A 27,390-nucleotide genomic window follows, 5' to 3' on the forward strand; every position below is an offset into this window, starting at 1 on the left:
TTCTTTTAAGATTTAAATAATTTTGTATTTTTTAGATTTCTTAAACATAAATTATACAGTAGCATACAAAAGTAATATTATCTTTGGGAGAATGTTTCCTTATATAAAACATTGAGAATAAATTTTACTTAAAAATCTGACTCATTTACTTTCAACTTTTAAAAAGGTAGTTTGGTTGTACAAAGCTGATTATAACCTAAGCATATCATAGTTTTGCTCCCTGTTAGAATAAAAGTGGAATAATGTATACCCATTTGAAGACTAGGAGGAGCATTCTATCATCTAGCCCTGGGGAAGCTGAGGTAGATCATGAAGTAAGTCCAGTGAGTTCGAGGTCAGACTGGGGTAACATAACAACACCTGTCTCAAAATATTAATATCTAAATTAGTCTCTCTGTAGAAGTTACTATGGAACCCAGAAAATAATTTAGAAGCGCTTTTCCTTCCCAAAATCTATCTTGAGAAAAAGGAAGTTCTTTTAAAAAAGAGAGCGTGTGTCTACCTGATTGTAACGAATTGCAAGCTCATCTTGATTTGTATCTGCACCTGTATCTGTCTCTGATTTGCAAAAGACGATGCGTACAGTTTCAAAATAGCAAAAATGTCAGTTTGTTATAATATTAATCTGTGGTTCAGCATTCTATGCAGTAGAGCATGGTGCCTTGCAAATTTGGGCTCCTCGTCGTGTCTAATCATTACTGTAGTTAATAATCTCCTTGCTTGCTTCTTTAACCGTGTAATTCCAATTGTTAAGAGAAGTTGCAACTGTAAGAAGCTCCTTCCCCTACGCAAGATTCCAGTTATCCCAGCATTGAGGCGCACCTCCCCGACTCTGGGCTCCTCCGCCACGCAGAGCATCCCGCCCCCTTTGTAGATGGAGTACGAGGTTGAGCTTCTTGAGCACTACCAACCCATTCCCGTTCCACGCAAGCCTCTAGATAACAACGTCACCCTTGTCACACTGTTATTCATCTTTGGGGAAAACAAGGGACTTGGCCAATTTCCTTGTCATTTCTGCGTAGAACTAACTCACACATGCTTAAAAAAATAACGGCCTTGGCTAGAAGGTTAAGTAGAAGACCGCGCCCCTAAGTGGCGAGGCTCACGGCGCGCGAACCAGCACCCGCGAGGTCTTCCCCTGCCCAGAACCCGGACTGTCCCCGCCCCAGAGGCACGCTCCACACTCCTCCCGAGGTGGCAGCGGCTGGGTCGGCCCGGCTCTTCTTCCGGCTCACTCCCCGGAGCGCAGAAACTCGCCTTCCCAGCAACCTCCGCGCGCCCCACTGCCGTGCGGCTGGCTCACACAGCGTTCCGGGTCCTGTCACCTCGGCCCGTGAACCGGCCTCGCGCCTTCGCCTCCCCACCCCCTGGCTCCGCGGCGCTCCCGGACTCCCGCGAGTTCCAGTCCTGGCTTCTAGCCCCGCCGACCCCGCCCTCCGCCGCGCGCGCGCTCGCCGCCCCGCCCCCGCCCCCCTGCGCGCGGCCGCCCCAGCCAATGAGGTTCGGGGCCGCGTGCGCAGATTCAAACGGCGGCTCTTGAGGGAGGCTGGGCGCGAGATTCGGCGGTGCGGACAAAACCCTGCAGGAGGCTGCGAGTGCTGCAGAGCTGCTCGCTGCGGGGAGAGGGCGGGGGTCGGCGCCCGTGACGGAGCCGCGCAGGGCCGGCAGCTCCAAGGCGGAGGCGGAGGCGGCGGGAGGGGCGGGCGGAGGGCGGGAGCACGGCTCCTGACATGTCCAGGGCATCCCTGGCCGGGCCGGGCCGCGGCTAGGAGCAGCGGGTCTTGGTCCGCCCCTCTGTCCCTCAGTCCCGCCTGGCCCTGACCTGTCGGGGCCTGCGTTCCGCTCTCTCGGCCACCTGAGGGAAGGAGCGGGGTAAGCGGCGGGTGGGTCTCGGAGAGGGCGCACTCGCCCCAGGCTGGAGGAGGCTGACCCGCGTCCCCGCCCAGCCCGCGCCTATGCGGTACTTGAAGGATGGCGAAGAGGTCGCGCAGGTGGGTGCCATCCCCTCGGCCCCGGCCTAGCGGCCCTGTCTCGGCTCTTGCTCTCTGTCCTTTCCTGCTGGTCCCCATTCAGGCCCTCTCGGGCCTGGGCATAGGTTTTTCTATTCGGTGTCCCACACCCGATTCGGCCGCGCTGGCCGGAGCGCATCCATCATTATTAGACTCCATCATTATTAGACTGCTGTATGGAGGACTCTAACAAATGCTCAGGTTGCTGCTTTGACGGACTCTCCCACAGCTCACGCCCAGACTCCTAACTTCTCACAGCCACTTACAGGGAGGTTTCTTGCCAAGTAAGTTTGTGCACTGCCAGGGGATATGCCACGCCAGGGGAAGTAGTTGTGTTTGCCTGGATGATTTGAAGTGGGGTTTTCTCCTCTGACTTACGGTGCCAAATCAAAATCCTCCTTTGGATCTCCATGACAAACAAACCTGGGCGGACATTTCTGTGAAATCTTGAGAAGGGAACCTGTTAAATCTCCCATGTACACACTGCTGTTCTGAGATTTTTTCCCCCTTATTATCTTATGAGGACATTGTTACGTTGTTACCATCGAGTAAACTTGATCCTAAACCAATGTGTTTGAGTTACTTTGTATCTCAAGTATTCATGTTTGATTCTGATTGTATCTGTGTTGTATTAAGTAGGACACAATGTTATTGTTGTTGTTGAAAGATTTGCTTTTGTTGAAAGATGTGTATGCACCTAACTTTTATTTTATGCTATTCTAATAGCTACTCCTAAATTGTGTAGCATAATCGGATGACAAAAATCTACTGTCTGGATTTTCAGTTTTCTCAGTAATAAGGAAACCTGAAAAGCATTTGGCAGAATTTCCAAATACTTTCATTTATCTAGAAACATAGCCTCAAAATCTTAAGAGTTTTATTTCCTGAGCTGAAATTTAGTACTGGGAGTCATCCAATGCAGATTTTGATTTAAAATAACTATGCATAGAATACATGGCTTTATTAATTTATTAAGCATCTTCTGTATGTAGGTTGGTTCTGCAGCTATCAACATAAATTTAGTTATGACATAATTACTTTATGTGTAGTGGCTGCAGAATAGATTGAACATTGAAGTGGAAAAAGTGTGCATGTGTGCACACAGGCACCCTATCTTGGTCCTGTTATCATTTTGGATTAGGTAGTTGTAGGGTTTTTTAGCAGCACCTTTGTCTCTACTCAGTAGAAGACAGTAGCCCTTTTTCCTACAGTCGGGACAACCAAAACTGTCTACAGACGGTGGCACATATCTTTGGGGGGATGGAAACAGGACCACACAGGTAAGAAACTGCTGATCTACACACAACTTCAAAGACCTAACATTCCCATCTTCAGAAAACATGCACATTTAAAAATAAGATTGCTGGAATACTGCTTTAGGCTTTTGGAATTTTGAAGTCTAACAATGCTTTTAAATGTTGCAAAGTAACAAGTGAATGCACAGTTAGCTACTTAGAATCATTGTTCATCTCACTTGAAACTTGGCTAATGCTGTCATCATCATTTAGTTAAAAGCTATTGCTAGAGACTGATATATGAATGTCAGATTCTCTCAGGTTTTGTTTTTTTTGCCTTTTCATGTCACAGTTGATCTTGTTTCCTAATAGTAGGCTAAGAAATGATTTAACAATTGCTTATAGTAAGTTATTTTATTAACAGTACTGTGAGTTTGACTGCTAAACATTAATTATACTGTTGACTTTTATTTCTTGCCAGATGTGTAAGTTAATTGAGGTAATATAGAATGGTGTAAAAAGTTACATGTCTAGAATATTGTGCTGCAGGGAAACTACATTTCTATGGGAGTGTATAGATAGAGGGTGTGGGGAGAGATCACCATTTCTGGTCTGTTTTTTTGGGTTCTCTTCAGTGAGTTCCATGTGCTGTTAAACTTCTTGTATATTTAAATATGATTCACGTATTAGAAGATAATAGAATGTGAAATGTTTGAGGGTGAAATACCTTATTAAATGGGCTCTCTTTGAGAGTCTTAGTGTATACAAGTTCAATATATAATAGAGAAACAAAGATCTCAGCGTACAAACACTAATGTGGATGCAATGTTTTGCATAAGGATATAGGCACAAATATAGTAGACCTTTTTTCTATTATCTGAGAAAAAACAAAACATCCTAAGAGCAGAAAATGCTTACCCTAAATAGGAAACAACTGACGATGTTGGTTCTTTTTAGTTTTTTAATAGCTGTAGAGTTTGTCACTAAGATTTGCATGTAGAAAAAGGTTATATAGTATTGTGACTTAAAATAGTTTTAGAATTTAATAGGGGTTTTAATAAATGATACAATTTACAGCTAATTCCTATATTAAGATATCTATTAATACCATGAATTTGATTTTTAAATATTTTATGTAAAAATAGGTATAGTGTTATTTCATACTTAAACTTTTAAAAAATCTTTTTCTGGTATGTGTGTGCTCATTCATGAATGCATGTGTGCCTGCATACATGCAGTTTTACCAGGGTATGAAAGCTGAAAGGACAGTTATCTGGAATTAGTTCTCTCCTGCCACGGTTGTCCTGAGGATCAAACCCAGGTTAACAGGCTTGGCAGCAAACACCTGCTGAGTCATCTTTCCTGCCCTAGTTTAGTTTTTAAAGGCCAATTAAACCCTTAAAAAATAAGTTCACAATCATTCTGATGCTGCAAAGCTTACTTAACTAGGTACAGGTTAAGATATTTGTACTTAAGATGATCAATAATTAAATTAAATCGATAAGATGAAAACTAGGTTCTACATAGCAAGCTTTTTCCTTAATATGCGCGCGCACGCACACGCGTGTGTAGCAATTTCACTGTTGTTTCCAGTAACATGAGTGGAAGTGAATGAATACAAAACTATAAGAAAGGATTTTTTTAGCCAGCTGTGTCTTTAACTAGTAATATTATTTTGGGAAAGCAGATAAAATCTGTTTCAGTTTTTATTTGTTAATTTAAGGGATTTGGACTTTTTAGTCTGTAAGGTAGCTTATAGTTTTAGTCCAAATTTTTGAGGACTTCTGTGACCATCCTGTTTTGTTTAAAAACATACATTCTCTAAAAGAATTGTTTTTGTTTATGGATAATTACATAGATTTCTTTAAGTATTTCTCTCAGTGTTTGTAATATTAGTAGTCCTGATTATCTGAAGTCAAACTTTGTCTTTCTCTGATAATGTTAGTTTGCAGTCTAGGGGTGGAAGCCAATATTCACTATATGCAGTACAGCATATGAACCACTGGGTGGCCTGATTTCACTTTGTTAAATCAACTTGGTAAATGCTCATAAGTTGAGTGCAGTGTCTCCCTACTGGATAGTCTTAAATTCAGTGTCTCACTGTGTAGCCTGGGCTGGACTTGAATTTGTGAAAAATCTTCTAGACTTAGCCTCCTAAGTATTGGAATTACAGATATAAGCCCTATGACGAGCCTTATATATTTTTATTATGATAAATATTTGAGAGTTAAGGAAATTTGGATTAAAAATGTGATCGAGTTGAGGCAGTTTTACTAGAAATTTTTGATTTCTCTGATTTCAGACTAAAAGTTACTTTTTAAATAAATTATATTTTTTTCTTTGTTTAATTCATCTTTATTAGGTTGTCTGTTAATCTGTAATTTTTCCAAATGTTTTATCTTAAAAACCAAGGGTAATTTGTGTATTGATAACCAAGTAAAATCATGACTATCATATCCTATTAGCTTATAGTACCCTAATATGTTACAGATATTTTTGTTGTTTCATAATCATCTTTACTACTTTATTTACCCATAGAACAGTTTTCATTGAAAACAATTTGCTTGGGTCTTATGAATTTATAGAATTAACATTTTTCTGGTCAGGTGTGGTGGTGCACATCTGTAATACTAGCTGTTGGGAGACAGGAAGGGAGTTTATTAGTTCAAGGGCAGCCAGCTTACATAGTGAATTTAAGGCTACCTTGAAATAGTCATATATTGTTTGAAAACCAAACAAACCCAAAAGAAAACAACTAAGCCAGCAACACCAACTTGAAAAGAAAGAATTATTTTTCTTGACTTAAACAAGAACAATAACAATGATTGTGGAAACCAAGCACCAGATTGGTGAGCTTTTGATTTGTAATTAGTAATGTTCTATTACTTCTGCTCTTCTCTAGATTAATTATGTTAGAGTAGAAATATGTCATTTATTTAACTATATTAGTAGAAAGTTCAAATTTATTAAATCATTACATGTTATTAGCACTGATTTTTGCAATACAAAATGCTCCCAAATGCTGTAAAACATTGAAAAATGATTAGATCTGTCTTGGTAGTTTCTAACTACTACTGTTGAGAGGTAGAATAATTTCATTGTTAAATAGTGAAAGTGGAACTTTGGCAAGGTTAGACATGAAGATTAATCCTATTCCCTTAAGTTTTTTATAGCTGTGTATGTGTATACTTGTGTATGTCTGTGTGTATATATGCATGTGCTGGAGCCAAAGAACAGTTCTGAGGAGTCAGTTCTCTCCTTCCCCAATGTGGGTCCTAAAGATCAAAACTTAGGTTGTCAGGCCTGCCTAGCTGTGTCTGGATCATCTTGTTGGCCTGGTCCCTTCCCCTTCTCTTTAGTGAATCATAAGCATCCTTAGGCATCTTCTTGTTACATTTAGTGGAATCGATTCATTTCTAGGCTTCTTTGTTACATTCCTAGAAATTGTCTCATATTTTCAGCAATCAAGTGTATATGGAAATAATGTAGGACTAAAGACCTAGCTTCATAGTCTAGCTTGTCTGCGGTCAATGTGCATCCCTGAATGTAAACATCAAAACAAAAGACGTCCATGGGGGTTGGGGATTTACAAAAGACGTCCATGGGGGTTGGGGATTTAGCTCAGTGGTGGAGCGCTTGCCTAGGAAGCGCAAGGCCCTGGGTTCGGTCCCCAGCTCCAAAAAAAAAAAAAAAAAAAAAAAAAAAAAAAAAAAAAAAGACGTCCATGAACAAAAAGTTTGTGCCAAAATGAAAAGGTTAGTTAAATGTTAGGAAGTCCCAGTGGTAGAGATGAGTGTAAGATTCTACTTTAATGTTCCCTGTGCTTACCCTCACCCACTCAACCCAGCTTCCTGAACGTGCAGTGGATTGTATAGTTAACCCTCTGAAACCGATAACCATGGTAAGTGCAAAGCAGAATACAACCTCATGTAGAAAAGGAAAATTTCTCACATTGTATACAGTCAACAGATTAAGATTTTAAAGTGAACAAAGTTTTAGAAAAATTATTCCTTGTGACTAGTCTTTTTGATTAAAGTAACAAATTTGTAACTCATATTCTTAAAATATTTTGATAACATCCTTAAGGTGGATTTTGCAGAGATAAAATGTGGTGTAGGTATATTTGATTATTAAAGATCTATACAGGCATATTCCTAAATTAAAATTTGTTTTGGCATAGATATAACCTAGTTAAAAATAGTTTTGAATGTGCTGTGATAGAAACTCTTGGGACCAGAGGAGAGTAAGGACAAAGAACTTGTGAGACGCACGTCTGGCTGTGTTTTTTCTTTTGGGGAGGGAGTGGGAGTGTCAGGAAGTGGTAATGTTAGGGCATTTCTAGGAAAGGTTAAGTCAGATTGTAGATATTCCTGTGAACTCTTGTGTACTGAATCACCCTTAAGTTTGTTTCAGCAGGTTCTGCTTCTTAATTTCTACCACTTGGAGATATATTTGGATTTTAACAACAACAAAAAAAAGACTTCTCCCTCCTATAGCTGTGGTTCTCAATCTTTCTAATGCTGCAACCCTTTGATACATGCTTCATGTTATGGTGACCCCCTCCCAAAACGTAAAATTATTTTATTGCTACTTCATAACTGTAATTTTGCTACTGTTGTGAATTGTAATGTAAATATCTGATATGTGACCTGGAGGGAGTCACAACCCACAGTTTAAGAACCACTGTTTTTGTTTGTTTTGTTTTGTCTTTTCTTTCTTGTATGTACTTTGAGATCACATTGGTATTGAGGAAGGCAGAAATTTTGGATAGGTTGAAATTGAATACCACAAATATTGGAGTATAAAGCAGTTAGAAGAGGAGGAAGAATAGGGAAAGTCATTCATTGATCTTACAAATATTTGAATGGCAGGTATCCTTGGTTTTGGGAGATGAACATAGTAACCTTGGTCTTTACACCATTGAGCTTCCTCTTTGATTGGAAGGTTGGCAAGTGAATTAAGATAATCTTAATGATTGACATAAGGTAGGAAAGAGCAGGTAATCTGTAAACTACAGCATGGCGCTTTATCATGTTAAGAGTGTCCTTTTATTTGAAATCATTAAACCTTGAAGCATCTCCTTGCTATTGTGTGTTCTTGGTTAATTCCATATTTATGATAGTTGATGTTGGCTGCTAAATAGGTATTTTCTTTTAACCCGTGTGTTGGTTTGAGGCATAGTCTGACCACAATATTAAGGTCTAGCAAATTATTGTTATAATATGGGCATTATAGCTAAGAGACTAGAGGAGTTTGATGTTTTGTCTGCACAATATGAAGAATTTTGATCAAATGGATTTGATAAGTCAGGAAATTAGGGGTTCCTGTATGTATGTATGTATGTATGTATGTATGTATGTATGTATGTATGTATAAAATCTAGAGCTTGATTTTGTAAGATTGAATTTGTATATTGCATTTAGATATTAAAAGTCATTTGTATATTGCACTAAGTATGGCCAAATCTTCAGATTTGATATTTGGGATTTGAAAGGATTTTTAGGAGCCAAATTTAGTAAGGCAGAAATAATTTTGAATACTATTAGACTGTCTATTTACATAATGCTGAATTGTTTTCTTAAAGGTAGGTAATAGGGGTTGGGGATTTAGCTCAGCGGTAGAGCACTTACCTAGCAAGAGCAAGGCCCTGGGTTCGATCCCCAGCTCTGAAAAAAAAAAAAAAAGGTAGGTAATATATTCATCTTACAGTGGTGAGAAGTTAGTATGCTTAGGGTTACACAGTTACAACTTACCCTTGTTCTCATTTCAGAATGCGCTTGAGGTTAGTCTTTGGTAACTTCATTTCTTAGTATGCTTTCTGCCGTTTTTAAATGTGTTCTCTTTATTAAAGTGGTTGAATAGTGAACTTTAGAAGTCAGCCATGCCATATTTGGTGCGACTTTGGGAAGCAGTTACCTTCTAAGTCCAAGTTTTTTAACTTTTGGAAATGGCAAATAGCAGTAATGTCCCTCTCTTATAGTTGGGAAGTTTGTTTTCTTTCAATAGTTTATTTAAAATTTTTTTAGATAGGGTCTCACTCTATAGCTACACCTTGTCTGGAACTTCCTGCTTAGACCAGGCTAGCCTCAAACAGAGATCCAGCTGCTTCTGCTTCACGGGTGCTGGGTTAAAAGACCTGTGCCATCATGCCTTACAAGGTTTTTTAAAAAATATTTTGAGTATGAATGTTCACTTGCATGTATATATGTGCACCATTTATGTGCCTGGGAGGTCAGAAAAGGGTGTCAGGTCTCTGGAATAGTCAGTTGTAAGCCACTGTGTGGGTGCTGGGAACCCAATCCAGGCAAGTGTGTTTAACCTCTAAAAAGATCTCTTCAGCCTCTGTTGTGAAGTTTTAAGAGGGACATTTTATAGACTTTCACAATCTTTGGTACTTAAAAAGTTTTAAATAAATGTTAGAGAGTTATTTTCATCTAAATCATTATCATGGAGGCTTCATTCTTTAAAAATGTCCCTTCCTTCCTTCCCTTCTTCTTTCTTTCCTTCCTTCCTTCCTCCTTTCCTTCCTATATTCCTTTTTTCTTTTTTTTTAACCCCATATAATTCAGATTCTGAACTTGAAATCCAACTTCGTTTTGGAGTCAGTGTTTCTCACTGAACCTGTAGCTTGCTGATTTGTCTTCCCCCAGTTGCCTTTACTCATCTTTTTTCACAGGTCCCCTTCCTTTTCCCAAATAGTCTCTTTTTGCTTTTATTTCACATATATTCCATCTTCCCCTTTAGGACTTAATTTTATATATTCTGATTAATATTGAGACTGAATTCTTTATTCTGAGTAGCCTCTTTAGTCATGTCTGCGTACACAGACTCAGTGCTTTAATTAAATAATTTAAATAAAATTCTTTCACTTACATATTATATTCTTTTGTAGTGAGGATGAGGACGATGACCTTCAGTATGCTGATCATGATTATGAAGTACCTCAACAAAAAGGACTGAAAAAACTCTGGAACAGAGTAAAATGGACCAGAGATGAGGTAGTTGCCTGGCAAGATTACTAGTCTTATATTTATCAATTAATAATATTATAGTTATAAAGGGAATTATAAAAACAATGTGAGGAAAATTGTTAACTTAGTCGTGCATTCTGTTTTTTTGAAAAATCAATGATATGAACAATAGTTTGATTTTGGATTGACTGAAGCAGTATAATAATGGAGGAATTTGTGTAATAGACTTTGATTCTTCCCCAAATGAGTACCAAGTATGACTTAAGAGGATGAGAATATCATCTACATACTAGGGACAGAGGAAAGATTTCTAACTTTTATGCCTCCAATAGGATGACAAGTTAAAGAAGTTGGTTGAACAACACGGAACTGATGATTGGACTCTAATTGCTAGTCATCTTCAAGTAAGTGAAGTGTCAAGTTGTATTTTTGTAGCAACATGTCTTTATTTAAGGCATTAGTTTATATATTCTATTTTTCAGAAATGTGTCTGTATAATTTAGGTTTTTATTCCTTAAAACATCTGGTTAAATTATTTTCTGGTATGTTTTGTAGTTGTTTGCTAGTGGTTTAGAAAGTAATTTTCTAATACAAGTTGAGTACCTTAAATCCCAAAATCTGAAATCAAAAATGCTTCAAAATCTACAACTGTTTGAGTACTGATGTAGAGCCACAGTAGAATGTACATCACAGTAAAAGTGCCAGGTACGCTAAAATGTTACTATTACTAGATTATGTGTATAAGGTTGATACAAAACATAAATGAGTTTCATCTATAGACTTCTGTTCCATCCCCAAGATATATCATTTTATGTATATGTACATATTTCCAAATCTTCAGACTGAAATCTGTAACAACTTTAGCCTCAAAAATTTTGGATAATGGCTGCTTAACTTGTAAAGAATTTATCCAGGGGCCTAAAAAAACTTTTATTATTAAAACAAAAATGGCATTAACTTTTGGTAGACCTTCACAAATATTTGTGATAAGTGGATTTATTTTATTTTAATTTTTGTATGTTGGAAATTGAACCTAGGGCCTTGCAAACTCAAGTAAGCACTACTGATCTATATCCTCAACTGTGATTTATGCGAAAATATTCTGAGAGAATTTTACTATTAAAACATTTTGACAGCTAATGAATAAGAAAAATAGTTAGGTTTACCATCTAATGCATATGCTTCTGAGTATTTTTATTGGTTCTGTCTATCTATCTTTCTTTTTTTGAGATGAAATCTTACTATGTAGCTTTTGGTAGCCTATAAGTCACTATGTGAATCAGGCTGCCTAAAACTCATAGACATCTGCTTGCCTTGTCCTGAGTGATGGGATTAAGGTTGTGAAGTATCACACCTAGCTACCTACGTATTTATTACTTTACATTATGCTTGTTCATCACCAGTATTCACATACTATTGGCATGCAATTTTATAAAATATGAAAGTACTTCTGCATGTATTCATTTGTTTCCTAGAGCGTTGTGAGTTGTTAGGTAATTTGCCTATATTTTAAATTTCAGTATTATTTCTTTGGTTTCACAAACAAGGTTGCCTGTGGTTTGTTTGTTTGTTGTGTTTTTCACATGATCATAGTATCTCTCAGTGTAACCTAAAAACTGAGAAAATAGATTATAGAGTTAGTCTAAATTATATTCAAATGTCAGCTCTGTTAGTTTAGAGAATACTTCGTTGACCTGCAGCTACTTGCTTCTATAGTATCGTGAGAATTACAAATATAAAGAAGGTTGGCACAGTTCCTGACATTTAGCAGATATTCCGTAAAAGCAAACTAAATTGGAAGTTGTGTACTAGATTTAAACTGGTATTGATACAAGGTTATGTGAAAGTTGTTTTGAGGAAAGTAGTAGCTTTAAATGGATTAGCATTGATATATAGAAGCCATAATGAAGCAGTTCAAACTAAATAAAGTTAAGTCTGGTGGCATTAATAGACATGATGTTTCTCTCCGTCAATTATGTTTTTAGATGATCTATAGTCTTGCATATGATCAGATAGTTTTATAAGTTGTAAGTTGGTTAACAAAATAGGTGTGTATTATTTATTGTTATCTTAGCAATACTTTGTAGAACTTAGTCATAGACGTATTAAAATAAGGCTTCATTTATCACTTTTGGAATTTAAGTTGTTTCATTCTCTCTCTGTCTCTCTGTCACTGTCTTTGTGTGTGTGTGTGTCTGTGTGTCTGTGTGTGTGTCTATCTGTGTGTGTCTGTGTCTGTGTGTGTGTGTCTGTCTGTGTGTCTGTGTGTGTGTCTATGTGTGTCTGTGTGTGTGTGTCTGTGTGTATGTGTCTGTCTATGTGTGTCTGTGTGTGTCTGTGTGTGTGTCTGTGTGTGTGTGTTACTGGGATTAAGCCTAGGGCCTTGTGCATGCTAGTGGAACGCTACTCCAGAGCTGTATCTCCAGTTCATTTTTTAAAATTTCAACCTTTAACCTACTTAATTGAAGTATAATGTATATCTTCTATAAAAATGTTTCATGTTTTATTGATAATTTGAAAGGCATAATTTATAAATATACTTTTACTACCACATAGAGCCTTTAAGGAACATAGTGATACCTTTAAGATTCATTTAAACTTGTACAGATTTGAGCTGCTATGTTTAAAGTCTTGTATCTGCTTCATACAGTTTATTCCCCTCATTTATTTCTCAACTCTGGATTAATTTTTTATGAACTATGTTTTGCTGCTTGCTGTATTATGAGGATAGTATAGAGGTACATATCTTAATTCCAAATATATTGTTTTTAATTTGCAGTCTACACCTGTGATTAATTGAAAGAACAGAATTGGAAATTTTAGGCATGTAAAATAAGCATTACATGTAGAAGTTCGATATTGCATATGCTGTTGATTTGTATTTTGTTCATGTTCATGTAAATTTGGGCTAATTTGTTTCCTGGGAGAGACTTATTCAACAATAAAATTGTCCAAATTTTTTCAGAATCGTTCTGATTTTCAGTGCCAACATCGATGGCAGAAGGTTTTAAATCCAGAATTGATAAAGGGTCCTTGGACGAAGGAAGAAGATCAGAGGGTAACATATTCATATTCTTTTGAAAAATTCTTAAGTTACTTACTTGTGTGTATGTTTGGGGACATGTATGTTTATGCATCCTTATGACACAGCTTACATGTGGAGGTCAAAGGATAGTTTGTGGGAGCTAGTTTTCTCCTTCCACCCACCATTGGGTCGCAGGGATCATTAGGTCATCGGGTTTAATGGCAAGTGCTATGGGGCCATTCCTTACCCCTTGTTCATATCCCTTATGTTCACTGTACCAATGGGTTAGACTTATTAGCATGGGTAACACAGCTAATGTGTGATGTGTGATGTCTGTATGCTAGGGTTGGTGTGGACATACATATTGCATACATATATGAGGAGGCTGGAGGACTACTTTAGGTGGTGGTGTTTCTGAAGAGAGTATCCTCTGGGGTTTATTTTTATGACATAGGGTTTCCCATTGGCCTTCAGCTTGCCAAGTAGGGGTAGGTGAGTGGGCCTGTGAGCATCGTGGATCTGCCCTTCTGCCCCGCTCCCTGTTGCTGAGATTGCAAGTGTATGCCACTATGGCAGCTTTTAAAAATGCTGTTTGTGGGTATGGAACTCAGGTCTAAATGCTTGCAAGAAAAGCACTCTATTAACTGAGCCATTTTCCTCAGCTCACACTTTAGGTTTGAACAGTGAGCTGTTCTTTGGAGGTTATATGCATAAAAATTGAATGTTGAATGCCCCAAAAATAAATTTTAATTTTATTTTCATACTTACTAACCTGATATGTAAGGAAAACACTGTTAATATTTCCTCTTGACCTTAAACGAATCTCATGATTAAATAAATATCATTGTTTCCAGACATCATGTTTCCAGAGGATTTATAATAAAAAACAATTATTTGGGCAATACAAGTTGTTGAAGAATAGAAGCATCTGCTCTCTACTAGGAATTGCTCTTTAATTCATACCCTTAGCTTGCCTACTGCTAATGTGCCTGTGGAATTAGATCATCCTAATACCCATAAGAACAAACAAACCAAGTCACTTCATGTGCCTTGGGGCTGATATGACTTTTCTTAATAGGCGATGATAAGTTTTGAAATGTAAGATCTGGGCAGGTTGTCCTGTCTTCTACACAGTCACCATGGTTTGTATATGTCTGTGCTCATACTTACAGGTCATAAGTATGCAAACAATAGTAATAAATGGCAATAATTAAGTAAAATACAGTGTGAGCTCTTTTAAAAAGATATTTAATAGCTGGATCTGGTGCACTGTCTATAATTCTAGCTACCAGGGTGACTTAGTGAGACCCTGTTTAAAAATAGAAATTAAGAAAAGGGCTGGGGGCTGGAGAGATGGCTCAGTGGTTAAGAGCACTGACTGCTCTTCCAGAGGTCCTGAGTTCAAATCCCAGCAACCACATGGTGGCTCACAACCATCTGTAATGAGATCTGGTGCCCTCTTCTGGTGTGTCTGAGGACAGCTACAGTGTACTTATGCATAATAAATAATCAAATCTTAAAAAAAAAAAAAGAAAAGGGCTGGGAATATAATGCATGGTAGAACACTTATTAAATACACCTATATTGGGAAAAGAAAAACCGAAGAGCAGTAACCACAGCTGTACAGTTAACCTTTAAATCTTATTTTTAAAACTATGACAAGGAGATACATATTATGAAAAGAGTGATATATGTTAGATTTAATTAATCTACCAATATAGAATGATTCTTTGTGCTCCATATGATATTTGACAGTGGATCAAAGTAGCAGTGAAGTAAGTGGACTGAGGAGATGAACTGTTTTTAGTTAAACTAAAAGCAAACAAAATATAGTACAAATGTACAAACTGTTTTTAGTTTGATAAAAGAGGAAATGAAAAGTCAGTAATTATAGATCTTTCCTGCATCCTAATGAAGTTATTTGGCTTTTTGCTGAAACGTCCCCCCCCCCCCCCAGATGTAAGAGTAGAAAAGACAAATCTCAAAAAATTTTAGTTACTTCAAATTAAACTTGTATGAAAATGGTTTAACATGAGTAATTAGCCCCTTGAATTTTTTGATGCGTTGGGAATTGATTTTTGAACTTGCTGAGTGCTAAAGGATTACCTATTATTGATATTACCTTTTGTGAATTATAGTTATAGCTGAAATTTAATGCATTTATTTTAAATGGAATTCTTAATTTGGAGTTTTTTCTCCTTTTGTTGTTGTTACTGAGGTGCTTCAGATCAAACCTAGGACCTTGTACTTGGAAAAAAGAAAAACCAAAATGTTCTGTGATGAACCAACCTTGACATGCTTGAGTTACATTTTAAAATTCTTTCACAGTAATGTTTTCTCAACCTTTGCTTCTGTTTCTTAGGTTATTGAATTAGTTCAGAAATATGGGCCAAAAAGGTGGTCTTTAATTGCAAAACATTTAAAAGGAAGAATAGGCAAGCAGTGCAGAGAAAGATGGCACAATCACCTGAACCCCGAGGTAAAGAAGTCTTCTTGGACAGAGGAAGAAGACAGGATCATATACGAAGCGCACAAGCGGCTGGGAAACCGTTGGGCCGAGATTGCGAAGTTACTTCCTGGAAGGTGCTCACATACGTTTCTGTGCTTCAGCATGACCCTTACTGCCTTACGATTGATGTGCTTAGTAATTTTGTAGTAAAGAATATGATAATTTGTACAATAAAATGGTAGATTGTATCGTTCAGATACTTTGTCAGTCACTGGTACTGCAGATCTTTTCTCAGGCAATCTGATCTCTCTCTGAGAACATATCTCCTCATGCTTCATAGCTGTAATCTCTATGTAGTACTTCACGGTAACTAATATGCTTTTCTATGCATTCCTGCTTGACCTTTGTATACTTTGGAAATATGTAAAGGAAACATTAATGTCTTTGTTTTATAGGAATTTAAGATGCAGTATTATATTTCTTTTGTCCAAGTTTACGCAGAGGTAAACTCAGTGAAAGCACAGCAACAGAGAAGAAAGACCAAGAACAAAGAAATAAATAAGATCACCACTGGGTTGTGGGTAGCTAAGAGGATGAGAAGTGAGTATGTGAGTTTGGTTAGGTAGGTAGTCCAGGAGGACCTTGAGATGACAGTGAAGCCACGAGATCTCAAAGACATGGTAGGACAAGAACAGAAAAAAAGGCAGTGAACTTCTGGGCTGTGAACTTCTGATATATTCAGTATTTTATGCACCTTTTTACTCTGTGTAGAATCCAGCTTAGTGTTTTAACAGAGTGGGTTTCTAGTAAGTGATATTTTATACAGAATGGAATTTATACTATGAATAGCTCTAGGTTTATCTTTTAAAAAAGAACCTTAGGTTAAAAGGGAGCTGACGAACTAATTTTCTAAAAATATAATATTCTGAGAAATAGTAAAGAATACTTGAAATCTGTAATTTGTAGTTTTCCTTTTTTCCTTTCTTTCTTTTCTTACTGGAATTGAGGATTGAACCAGCGCCTCACTCATGATAGACCACTAGACAAGCATTTTACCCCTGAGCTATATCTCTAGCTTGATTTTTTTTTGTTTTTTGATAGTTTTTTTTTCCTTTTCCTGTTGCAAGGCCTTTGTACTTGGTATGCCTTTTATCCAGAGGCTCTTTCTTCTGGTTTTTGATGTTGTTGTTGTTGTTGTTGTTTTTGAGACAGGCTATTAGTATGTTGTCCAGGCTAGTCTTGAGTTCCCTTATCTGTTTGTTACCTTCAGGCTGATGATCCTTCACCTGCCTTTTTTTCTGTTCTTGTCCTGCCATGTCTTTGAGATCTCGTGGCTTCACTGTCATCTCAAGGTCCTCCTGGACTACCTACCTAACCAAACTCACATACTCACTTCTCATCCTCTTAGCTACCCACAACCCAGTGGTGATCTTATTTACTTCTTTGTTTTTGGTCTTTCTTCTCTGTTGCTGTGCTTTCACTGAGAGTTTACCTCTGCGACACCAGGAACCTTCTAAATACTCAATTTTCCCAATCGTAAAAAATATGTCTTATATATTTTGTGCAAATTAGTGCTAAAATTTGTAGGATTCTTTCCCTTTTTTAAAATTATATACTTTCATTTCTTAGGACTGATAATTCTATCAAAAATCATTGGAATTCTACCATGAGAAGAAAAGTGGAGCAGGAGGGCTACTTACAAGACGGAATAAAATCAGAGCGGTCTTCATCCAAACTTCAACACAAACCTTGTGCGACTATGGACCATTTGCAAACCCAGAATCAGTTTTACATTCCTGTTCAGGCACATATTTTTAATATCTTTATTATTTAAAAACAATTTCTTTAGTTTTTATATGGGAACTATTGGTTTGTTTGTTTGTTTTGACAAGTAAAATTTGTTTGGGGAGTGATGCAGATAGACATTTAAATTTCTAAACTGAAAAAGTAAGTCATAATTTTGATAAATATTTTAGTATAAATGTCACTTAAGTTTCCAATGTGATTTCCACATTGAGAAATGTAGTATGTGCATGTAACAGTACTCTCATTCATTGCAGTTATGGTTCAGTGGACATAGATGTGCTTTAACATCTATGGAATTTTCCTCAAACCTTGTTCTGTGTAAATGTAGTATTGACTATCTCACAGGTGTCACAGAACAGTGTAAAGGAGAAATAGTAAAGCGATCATTTAAACACTCCTGGGAACAGTAAATAGTTGATCTTTGATCTCGCTCTACTTTGCTCTTAAGTGATTTAGGTTTCATTTAGACAGATTGATTAAAGGTTACCTAAGTTCAAACTCAGGGAGCTCTGTCTTGTCCCCTACAACACACATTTACCTACCTGTAAGAATTTGCTTTGTTATCTTCATGAGACGTGCTTTCCCCGTCTGTGTGTCTACAATAGACAGCTCTTAGTTCTTTTCACACAGTGTAAAAGACTGTTAGGACAAGTAGTGTCTCACAGAAGATAGAATTGGGTATGCTGTTAAAAAGTTTGCTTCCTGAGCCTCTTGGGTGTTATTTCATTTTAAATTTTATGCACATCACTAAGTTCTTTTAGACTTACTTTTAAAAGAAACACTTGAAATAGTAATATCTTAATTTATAAATAGGGAAACATGGGACGATAGTGTAGTTAACTGCTGACGCTTGACCTCAAGGATTTTACTGTTTCGTTTTTTAAACATAGTTTCTTTCGGGTCTTAGATTTCAATAGCATCAACAGCAAGGTTTTGCTTCTGTCTTAGAAAAATTACCATTTAAAGGTTTTTTTTTTTTGACTTACAAAAAGGTAATTTTAAAAATTACTTGTTGCCAAGGGAGTGTTTGATAGTTTCAACTAAAATATGTTAAAGAAAATAAGGATATTGTTTAAAATTTAAGAATTGTTTTCCATTTAATAATTTAGAAAGCTTTGTATATTTAAATTTTAAACTATTAAGATTATTCTAATTTTTCTTAAGAAGTGTGACATGAAGAAATATGTTGGTTTGAAATACCATGGCAGAGTGCCATGGAAGTGTGAGGAAGTAAGTCTCAAATCTATTGGCCCACCAAGTTGAGTGACAAGTGATCCTGAGTATTGCCAAAGCTAACCTCTAGGTAGAGCTCAGATGGAATGATTTTGCATTTGATGGTGATTTGGGCCACAATAGAAAATAGATAGATTATATTTATTTTGTATTTGATTGCCAGATTTTTTTTTTTTTTTACAAACATCTCATGTACTCTATTAGTGCCCCTAAATTCAAATAAACTTTACGATTTTTTTTTCCTTTTTTTTTTTTTTTTCGGAGCTGGGGACCGAACCCAGGACCTTGCACTTGCTAGGCAAGCGCTCTACCACTGAGCTAAATCCCCAGCCCCCTTAAAGTATGAAGGGTTTTTTTTGTTTGTTTGTTTGTTTTTTAACTTTACGATTTTTATTACCAATGTTTTAGAAATGTGACAGTGACTGTCAGAATGTCTGTTATGACTACATGTGTAATTCTGATTGGTTTCTACATGAATAACAGAAAAGCCCTCTTTTCTTCTTAGAGATTGATATTAGGTGGTGATAAGACTATGAACACAGTTTACTGTGTTCTGTAGGCAGTAGGGCAGCCCTCAAAAGCTGACTTTTAAAAATATATTGTAGGTGATGTTGGTAACAGACTGATTGACTGATACAACCAGGATTAGAAGTAAGGTGTGGTGATATCCACCTGTAATTTCAGCACTGGGGAGGTTGAGGCAGGAGGATTAGAAATTTGAGACCAGCCTCAGCCACATAGTTAGCTACAGTTGCTTGAGCTTCAAAACAGAACCCTGTCTCATGAAATCAAAAGACAAAGATACAAATCTAAATGTGGTTACTTCCTACACTTACAGTTTATCAGTAAAGCCTAAGGACAGGGGATACAGTTATTAAATAAAAACTATTGTAGTTAGGAATTTTCAGAGTTGCTAGCCAATATCCAGTCTCCAGGTTTTTGTTTTTGTTTCGTTGTTGGTTTTTTTTGTTTTGTGTTGTTTTTCTGAGACAGGATCTACCATCTAGCCTTGAGGTTTCACACAGACGCCTGTGCTACCCTTCCCAATGTTCCGGTTTTTAATGTTGACATTTTATTACAAGCTTTCTTGGCATCAGATTTGTAAAAATGTATAACTTCTAATAGTTATACTTTCCTTCTTTTTTAGATCCCTGGTTATCAGTATGTGTCACCTGATGGCAATTGTGTTGAACATGTCCAGACATCTGCCTTTATTCAGGTACGCTTAATTTGTAACAGAGCCACAAAGGAAGATGTTATTATCCTTACATTACAGTTGCTTACCTGTAATCCCAGTTTTGAGCTGAGGCAGGAGGATAGCCACAGCTCAAGACAAGCAGAGCTACATAGCAAGTATTAGGCCAGTCAGGGCTACAGAATAAAAAGCAAAAACAGCAAAAATTAAACAAATGAAATGAAAAACAGAGGAATCCCGTGGTCCCAGCACTTGGGAAGATGGACAGGAAGATACTGTGCCTCCTTTCACTAAAAACAAACAAAAAGCATTTGACAGATTCTTAGAAGTTGAATAGTACTCATTTCCTTATCTATTTAGGCTAAAGAACACTGCTGAAGTTGTTGTTGTTGTGGTTTTTTTTTTTTTTTTGCATGTGTGTGTGTGTTGTTTTTTTTTTATTTTTTTTTACTTTGAGTATTATACAACTAAAGGAAAATAAGGAAACTGTATAAAATGGATTTGAAAAATAAAATCCATAAAAATATGAGGTGATTGGCAACACCAGTGTGGCAATTTGTTCAGTTTTAAATAATTAAAACAGCTGCTGAATTGTATAAAACACATTACAATGAATTTATCTGAAGTAAGTCAGAGGTATACTTTTGATACATAGTTAATGTACTGTGGTTTTAGGTCCCTTCCCCACTGCTGTTCATTTGTAACAGTGCTATGTAATCAGGCTGGCCTTGTAGTTGATATGGAGCCTAAGATACCATGCTGCATGGTTTTAGGTGACGCTGGAGACTAGCCCGGGGCTTCTAGCATACTAGAGAAATTACTAACTGAACTATATCATTACCCCTGTTTTTGTCTTTTTCTCTTTGCTCTGTTGAGATAGGGTGCTACCATATAGCCCAAGGATAGCTTTAAGCTTGAAACCCTCCTTTCTTTCTGTTTCTTGCATTCTGAGGGAATGGCAAGTGTGCACTACTGTGCCTGAAATAATGCCTTTCCTCCCATACATTCAAATTTTCCCATTTTCTTTTACAAAGTTGAAAATGTTTACAAGTACTCTTTTAGATTCCAGAGGAATTGTGCTATATTGATTCAGTAGCATTAAGAGGTTAGTGGCATTTGGATTTAGTAGTGTTAAACTTTTTTATAGGCTGCATAGAAAATAAAAATGAAAACACTATTTTAAAGCAGTTGTGATGGTGCTTGTTTTTCTTTTATTTAACTTATTTTAGCAACCCTTTGTTGATGAAGATCCTGATAAAGAGAAAAAAATAAAGGAGCTCGAGTTGCTTCTTATGTCAGCTGAGAATGAAGTTAGAAGAAAGAGGCTTCCACCTGTAAGGATCGAGCGTACATGTTTGCATTTGGTCACGGGAGTCCTTCCATGGATGCTTTCATTAGCTGTAGAGTACATTTTCCCATTTAATTTGCAGCTTTGATGTCGCTTGGTCAAGACTTACACCTCTTCCAGCACGGTTTACGTTGTTCTATACTAGGATACTTTTTTCCTAAAAAGAATGTTTCTTAAATCATAAATGATTAGAGTAAAATCTTTAATTAGTATTTTTGTGAATCTTGTAATTATGTTATATTGGGCTTTTAAAACTTGATATTACATGTAATGATGGATTAAATTGAAAAACTTATAAAATAAATATAGGTGTAGAGAGATAAGCTCTAAATTATTTTTATTTTTTTGAAAAGCTGTCTTTCACTCGAGGATATGAATCAATAACTAAGAGCAGACAGGAACATTTGGTTCTTATGTTCTCTAAATCCTCTAAAGAACTTTTTCAGAAGAAGAAGGCTGATATGGCTGTCTTTTATTTAGCTTGTCAGAATAACTAGGAGTATTAAACTAAGATAAATGATATAATTTCTAGTAGAATTAAACGTGTTATGCTAGATGGTTTAGAGAAAAGAGATGTACATTTATTCTTAGATAAGAATTTCAGAAGTTTAATTGATATCTGGAGTCTATCTTTAGAGCCTTTTACAAAGGCCTAAAGCTCAGTGGCGAGCATTTGTCTAATATACATTTGATCTTGGGTTCAGTCTTAGCACTGAGAAAAGTTGCCTTTCCCTTCTTGACTTGAGACTTACTGAGAGAGCAAAAATATTGAGAGTTATGGGAACTCAGATAGCATCACTATGAGAGAATAAGCTGACATGTTCAATTAGTATCATGAAACAACTGATATTATCGTCTATGATTTAAGAGTGTATTCAATGATATAATTATTATAGGTGAGATTTTACTATAGAAAGGCAACTTTTGTTTTGAAACGATATCCCATCAGTAAATAGTAAGACTGCAAATGTGCATATTTTAATGATAATTTTAGCTCTGTTAAAGAAATGACAAATAGTCCTTATTTGTAGATTTCCACTTTGGAAATTTTTGAAAAGATTTGGACTGGGATGTAGCTCAGTGGTAGGAGCCTTTTCCTATGTTTGAGGCCTTGGGCTTTGTCCCCAAGTGCTTCAAAACAGAAATAAAGCTTCAACAAAAAGATAACATTTTTTAAAATTAAAAATGTTAATTTTCCCATTTTATTTTATGTGTATGGGTGTTTTATCTGCATGTCTATCTGTGTACTGAATGTATGAGGTGCCTGAGGAGGCCAAAGAAGGTCTCAGATCCCTGAAACCGCCATGTGGGTGCCGGGAATCAAACCCAGGCTCTTTGGAAGCACAGCCAGTATTCTTAACTGCTGAGCCATCTTTCCAGTCCAATTTGGTTTTTAAAAAAATAATAGTGGAGTTGGGGATTTAGCTCAGTGGTAGAGCACTTGCCTATTAAGCGCAAGGCCCTGGGTTTGGTCCTCAGCTCCAGGGGGGGAAAATAAGTAATAGTGTTGGGGACATGTTAGGAGGGTGTGGGGGGGATACAGAAGGGGATCAGGAAATGATCGAGGTACATTGTATACATGGATGAAGTTATCAAAGAATGAATATTTTAAAACTAATAGCAGTACCTTAGCTCAGGACGCAGCATACCTGTCTCATTTAACAACAAAAACATTCTGGCTCAAGTAGTTCATTTTATATTAAAGGGGGGAAATTTGCTGACTTCTTTTTAAAACTTGCTGTCAAGGTGTGGCTAAATGGGCCATTTTAAATCCTAGAGGGAAGTTACTTTAGTTTGTAGTATAGATTTCATACAAATTTATTTGTTTTTTAAAACAGATGTATGATAATAGCTATTATTATTTTACTGAATTCTATTATGCTTAGCTATTTCATGTGTATTTTTGGTAATTCTCATATTAATTACTTAGTTAAAAGTACATGGAATGCATTAGAGATTAAGATTAGGTCTGTATATTTGCAATGCTGTGGTTTTTCTGTTGGGTTCAGTAGCTTCCCTCTTTGGTTGGTTGGTTATTTATTTATTTATTTAATTTGTATGGGTTTTTGCCTGCTTGTATGTCTGTGCATCATGTGTGTGCAGTACCCATGGAGGTCAGAAGAGCATGTAAGAGCCTCAGAAATTGGAGGTACAGATGGTTTTGAGCTCACATGTGGGTACTATGAACTGAATCTTGAATCCTCTGGAACAGCAGCAAATACTCTTATCCACAGAGTCATCTCTCCAGTCCTGAGTTTTTAAAACAATAGAAACCATTTATAGAGTGATTTCTTTAAAATGGGCAGTACATTCTTAAGAATATTGTTGCTACTAACTATATTTAATTTAAATATAATTTAAATTTCCTCATGTGCACCAGCCTCATTTTGCACATATGACTGCTGGCTCCCATACTGATTTGCTAAAGATAAAGAGTACTTTTATATTTCGAAGGTTCTGTTGAATAGTACTATTCATGTTACAAGTTTCCTTTACGAGTCTTTAAGATCTCATTATTATAAGAACAGGAAACGAGACTTCCAAGATAAGTAAAATGCCTTGTCATATTTCTAAAGAGAGGAAGAAAACTAGTGTAGTCCCTAATATCAGAGTATTTAACCCACAGTGAGAACAGAGATGAGGGATAGAATATGGTAAGACAAAGTAAGTTACTTGGTTCTATAAGAATTGAGGAATGTGTGCTTCACATGCACAGTTGGGATATGCTCTTGGAAGAAGTCCTATGTGAATTTAGTCCTGAAACTCACGATGATTAGATATAAAATAGAGGAGTTAAGGCAGTATCGTAACTAGAAGAGATGAAAATATATTGTCAGTCACACGACATACTTCTTAATAGTTAAACTGTCTCTTAAATAAAGACTAGCACTTTTTGTGCATGGTGGGTTAGGGAGTGTTCTAGGTAAAGGAAACAGCAGTATGTGAAGACGCTCTCCACATCGTCCAACAGGAGTTAGGATTGCTGTAGCTCAGTGTTCTCATAGAAGGACAGTGTGCGTGGAATCGTGGAATGGCATTTGTAAAGAAACGAGGCCAGGCTTTAGGTTTTTGTTAAGTGCTAATTTTATTGACAGTGGCTTTATAGTTAAATTTATTTAGGAAAAGGAAATCTAGCCAAGGTATGAGATTTAGTGGAAACAAATTGTGTACTGATATTGAAGAAAGGCTACATTTGGGTACTATATATTTTAGCTAAAACGATATGAAGTGTGCTACTGAAATTTTTCATTTAAAATCTAAATTCAAGCCTACATTGAGAATGACAAATAATACCCAAATTTCTTTTGTACTTTTAGCAACCTGGAAGCTTTTCTAGCTGGTCTGGTAGTTTCCTCATGGATGATAGTATGTCTAACACGCTGAATAATCTTGAGGAGCACACTACTGAGTTTTATAGCATGGATGAAAATCAGACTGTTTCTGCCCAGCAGAACTCACCCACAAAGTTTCTAGCTGTAGAAGCAAATGCTGTGCTGTCCTCTCTACAGACCATCCCAGAATTTGCAGAAACTCTAGAACTTATTGAATCGGTAAGTTTGAAATTGGAAATTAATTATGTAATCTCATAGAAGCATTAATATTTAATAAACATTTACTAACTTTAATGTTAAGCACTGCCTAATTTTGATCTCTTTTGTAGAGGTTTTTGGTGAAAAAAATTAAAGGTTTAAGTTCTTAACTATGTATCTTAAAAAGATGTTTTTACAATTAAAAACAATTCATTGTTTATTAGATGAATTACACAAATATATTAGAATGTTTGAAACTAGAGAAACTATAAAAGGAAAATTAAAACTCTCTGTATATTTAGACTTGATCACTTGATGTATATAAACACACATATATAACTCATGTTATATTTTTATCTTTTACTTATATCATGAGCCTGTGTTTGATTTCTCAGCATACATATAATTTTTGAGTAAAGATCTCACTGTATATCCCTGTCTGGCCTGAAACTTGCTATGAGACCAGGCTGGCTTTGACCTTACAGAAATCTGTCAGTTTCCTGAGTGCTGGGATTTAAGTGTTTGCCGCCATGCTTGGTTCGTAAATATATTTTTTAAACATGAATTTTAGGTGCTTTATAATATTTCATCATATGACTGTAAGGCAGCTTATTTACTCAGTGCACCACTGTAATTGTGTGTTTAGAGGGTATCTGGATTCTCAGTATCACCAATAACAAGTAATACTGATAGAAGGCTTTGTTGTCGAATCACGACAATTCTATACTTGGCTGAGTTGGATTTCTAAATCAAAGTCTATGTTCCATACATATTACCAAATGGTTATGTAGAGTTTCATGGTGTTTTCTGGTTAAATAGAATGGTTTTATGATAAATTATTTTTTTAATAATAGCCTAAAATAATCTGCTCTTTTCATGTAAATATTCTGACAGAAAATTTCAGCTACTGTGTTAGATGAAACATTATCTTGGTATTATAAAAACTGTAATGTTTTCTTTTTTGTGGTCATGCTTAATTAAAGAAAAATGTTTAGACAAAGCTTATTTTTACTGGTTAAAATGAGTAACTAACTTGTTAAAAATTATCATGTGTTCAGATCATATTAAACTGTTACAGCTTAACTTTAGTTAAGGATTCTTTTATTTTTTTTGTAGGATCCTGTAGCATGGAGTGATGTTACCAGTTTTGATCTTTCTGATGCTGCTGCTTCTCCTGTCAAGTCTACTCCAGTTAAATTAATGAGAATTCAGCATAATGAAGGAGCCATGGAATGTCAATTTAACGTCAGTCTTGTCCTTGAAGGGAAAAAGAACAGTTGTAATGGTGGAGACAGTGAAGCTATTCCTTTAGCATCCCCAAATGTGGTCAAGTTTAGCACTCCACCAACTATCCTCAGAAAGAAGAAAAGACTACGAGTGGGTCAGTCTGCAGGCAGTGAGCTTGGTGAAGGCTCACTCAGTGAGGGCAATAACGCAGCCCTGAAGCACACACCAGTAAAAACACTACCGTTTTCTCCTTCACAGGTACTAGTGCTTTATGTTTGCCAATGTTGGCAAGCTACACTAACAGATCTGTAGTATTTTTAAAAGCAATTGACTGTTTTGTTAACACAAAAATATATGCTATGTTTAAATGTATACACGAGAGTGGTAAACCCTGAAAGTACCTCACAAAAGGTAATATTTGCATCATAGCACCATAGAATTTCAAGAGTTAAAAGGGAGGTTTTCTTTGTCATATTGTCCTATTTCTGGATAAGATTCCTCAGGAAAGTGATCTCTAAAAAGTAAAATGATTTATTTTCCCAAAGGTCTCTAGTGCAGAACTAAGACTAAGATCCAGGGCGACTCTTTGATTCTCGGTTGTCTGCCATATATTCCTGACATGGTGTAGAGAGACCTGTCTACATACAGCAGTTTAGAGTTTCATTTACACGGTGATTTTCCCCTTTGACATTCTTTGGAAGAACTCTAGATAGCAGTTTACTCTAAGAATCTCCTGTTTTGATGCCCACGAGTACCTGCTTTACTCTTTAGTGATGTTCCAAGTAGCAAATGTACACATTAGGATTACTTTTTTTATTGGGCACTTGTTATATTCTAGGCTGTGTGTCTCTTTTCTTACAGCATCTCCTGTTAATCTTCTTTCAAATGACATTGGAAGTCAAAGGAAATAAGTTTTGAAATGCAGCACCTCCTGTTTGCTGAAAGTGTTTTGATTATCTTAATTTCTTTCCTGTTGCTGTGATGAACTAGCCTGACAAGCTATGTAAGGGGGGAAGGGTAGGGTTATTTTAGCCCCCAGTTCCAGGGGACAGTGTAGTGGAAGTCACAGTGGTAGGACTTGAGACAGCTACTCACGTCACTACCCACAGCAAGAGGAAAGCGATGAATGCCTGCGTGAATGCGTGCTGCTGTTGTCGCTCACCTCATCTCTGAGACCTTCCAGAATCCGCTGCTGCTCGGGGAATGGTCCCTCCACTTTTAGGCTGAGATTCCCCACCTCACTTAACCTAATTAAGGGCCTCACAAGCTTGCATGAGCCCAATTCTCAGATGATTCTAGGTTTTGTCAAGTTGGCAGCATTAATCATCCATCACACAGATGTTAAAAAGTTTTTTGAGTGGC

The 27,390-nt window shown here is 36.7% G+C and overlaps 1 protein-coding gene across 5 annotated transcripts in view; it reads left to right on the forward strand.

Annotated features, from left to right (window-relative positions):
• Positions 1-1,614: 1,614 nt before the first annotated feature.
• Mybl1 (MYB proto-oncogene like 1) overlaps positions 1,615-27,390 on the forward strand; it is a 35,245-nt gene continuing 9,469 nt past the window's right edge. For 2 of the 5 annotated variants that reach the window (XM_006237749.5, XM_006237752.5), the window contains exons 1-10: positions 1,620-1,991; positions 10,137-10,242; positions 10,548-10,619; positions 13,181-13,273; positions 15,603-15,823; positions 17,319-17,493; positions 19,876-19,947; positions 21,153-21,257; positions 24,589-24,822; positions 25,918-26,286. In XM_006237749.5, the coding sequence (XP_006237811.1) occupies positions 1,972-1,991; positions 10,137-10,242; positions 10,548-10,619; positions 13,181-13,273; positions 15,603-15,823; positions 17,319-17,493; positions 19,876-19,947; positions 21,153-21,257; positions 24,589-24,822; positions 25,918-26,286 (1,467 nt within the window). In that variant the 5' untranslated portion in view covers positions 1,620-1,971. Of the gene's footprint in view, positions 1,992-3,220; positions 3,290-10,136; positions 10,243-10,547; positions 10,620-13,180; positions 13,274-15,602; positions 15,824-17,318; positions 17,494-19,875; positions 19,948-21,152; positions 21,258-24,588; positions 24,823-25,917; positions 26,287-27,390 lie in introns of all 5 variants that reach the window. The other 3 variants (XM_039109395.2, XM_039109393.2, NM_001106632.1) reach the window with 3 other exon arrangements.

This window comes from Rattus norvegicus, chromosome 5, assembly GCF_036323735.1.
Source record: "Rattus norvegicus strain BN/NHsdMcwi chromosome 5, GRCr8, whole genome shotgun sequence".
NCBI classification, from domain to species: Eukaryota; Metazoa; Chordata; class Mammalia; order Rodentia; family Muridae; genus Rattus; species Rattus norvegicus.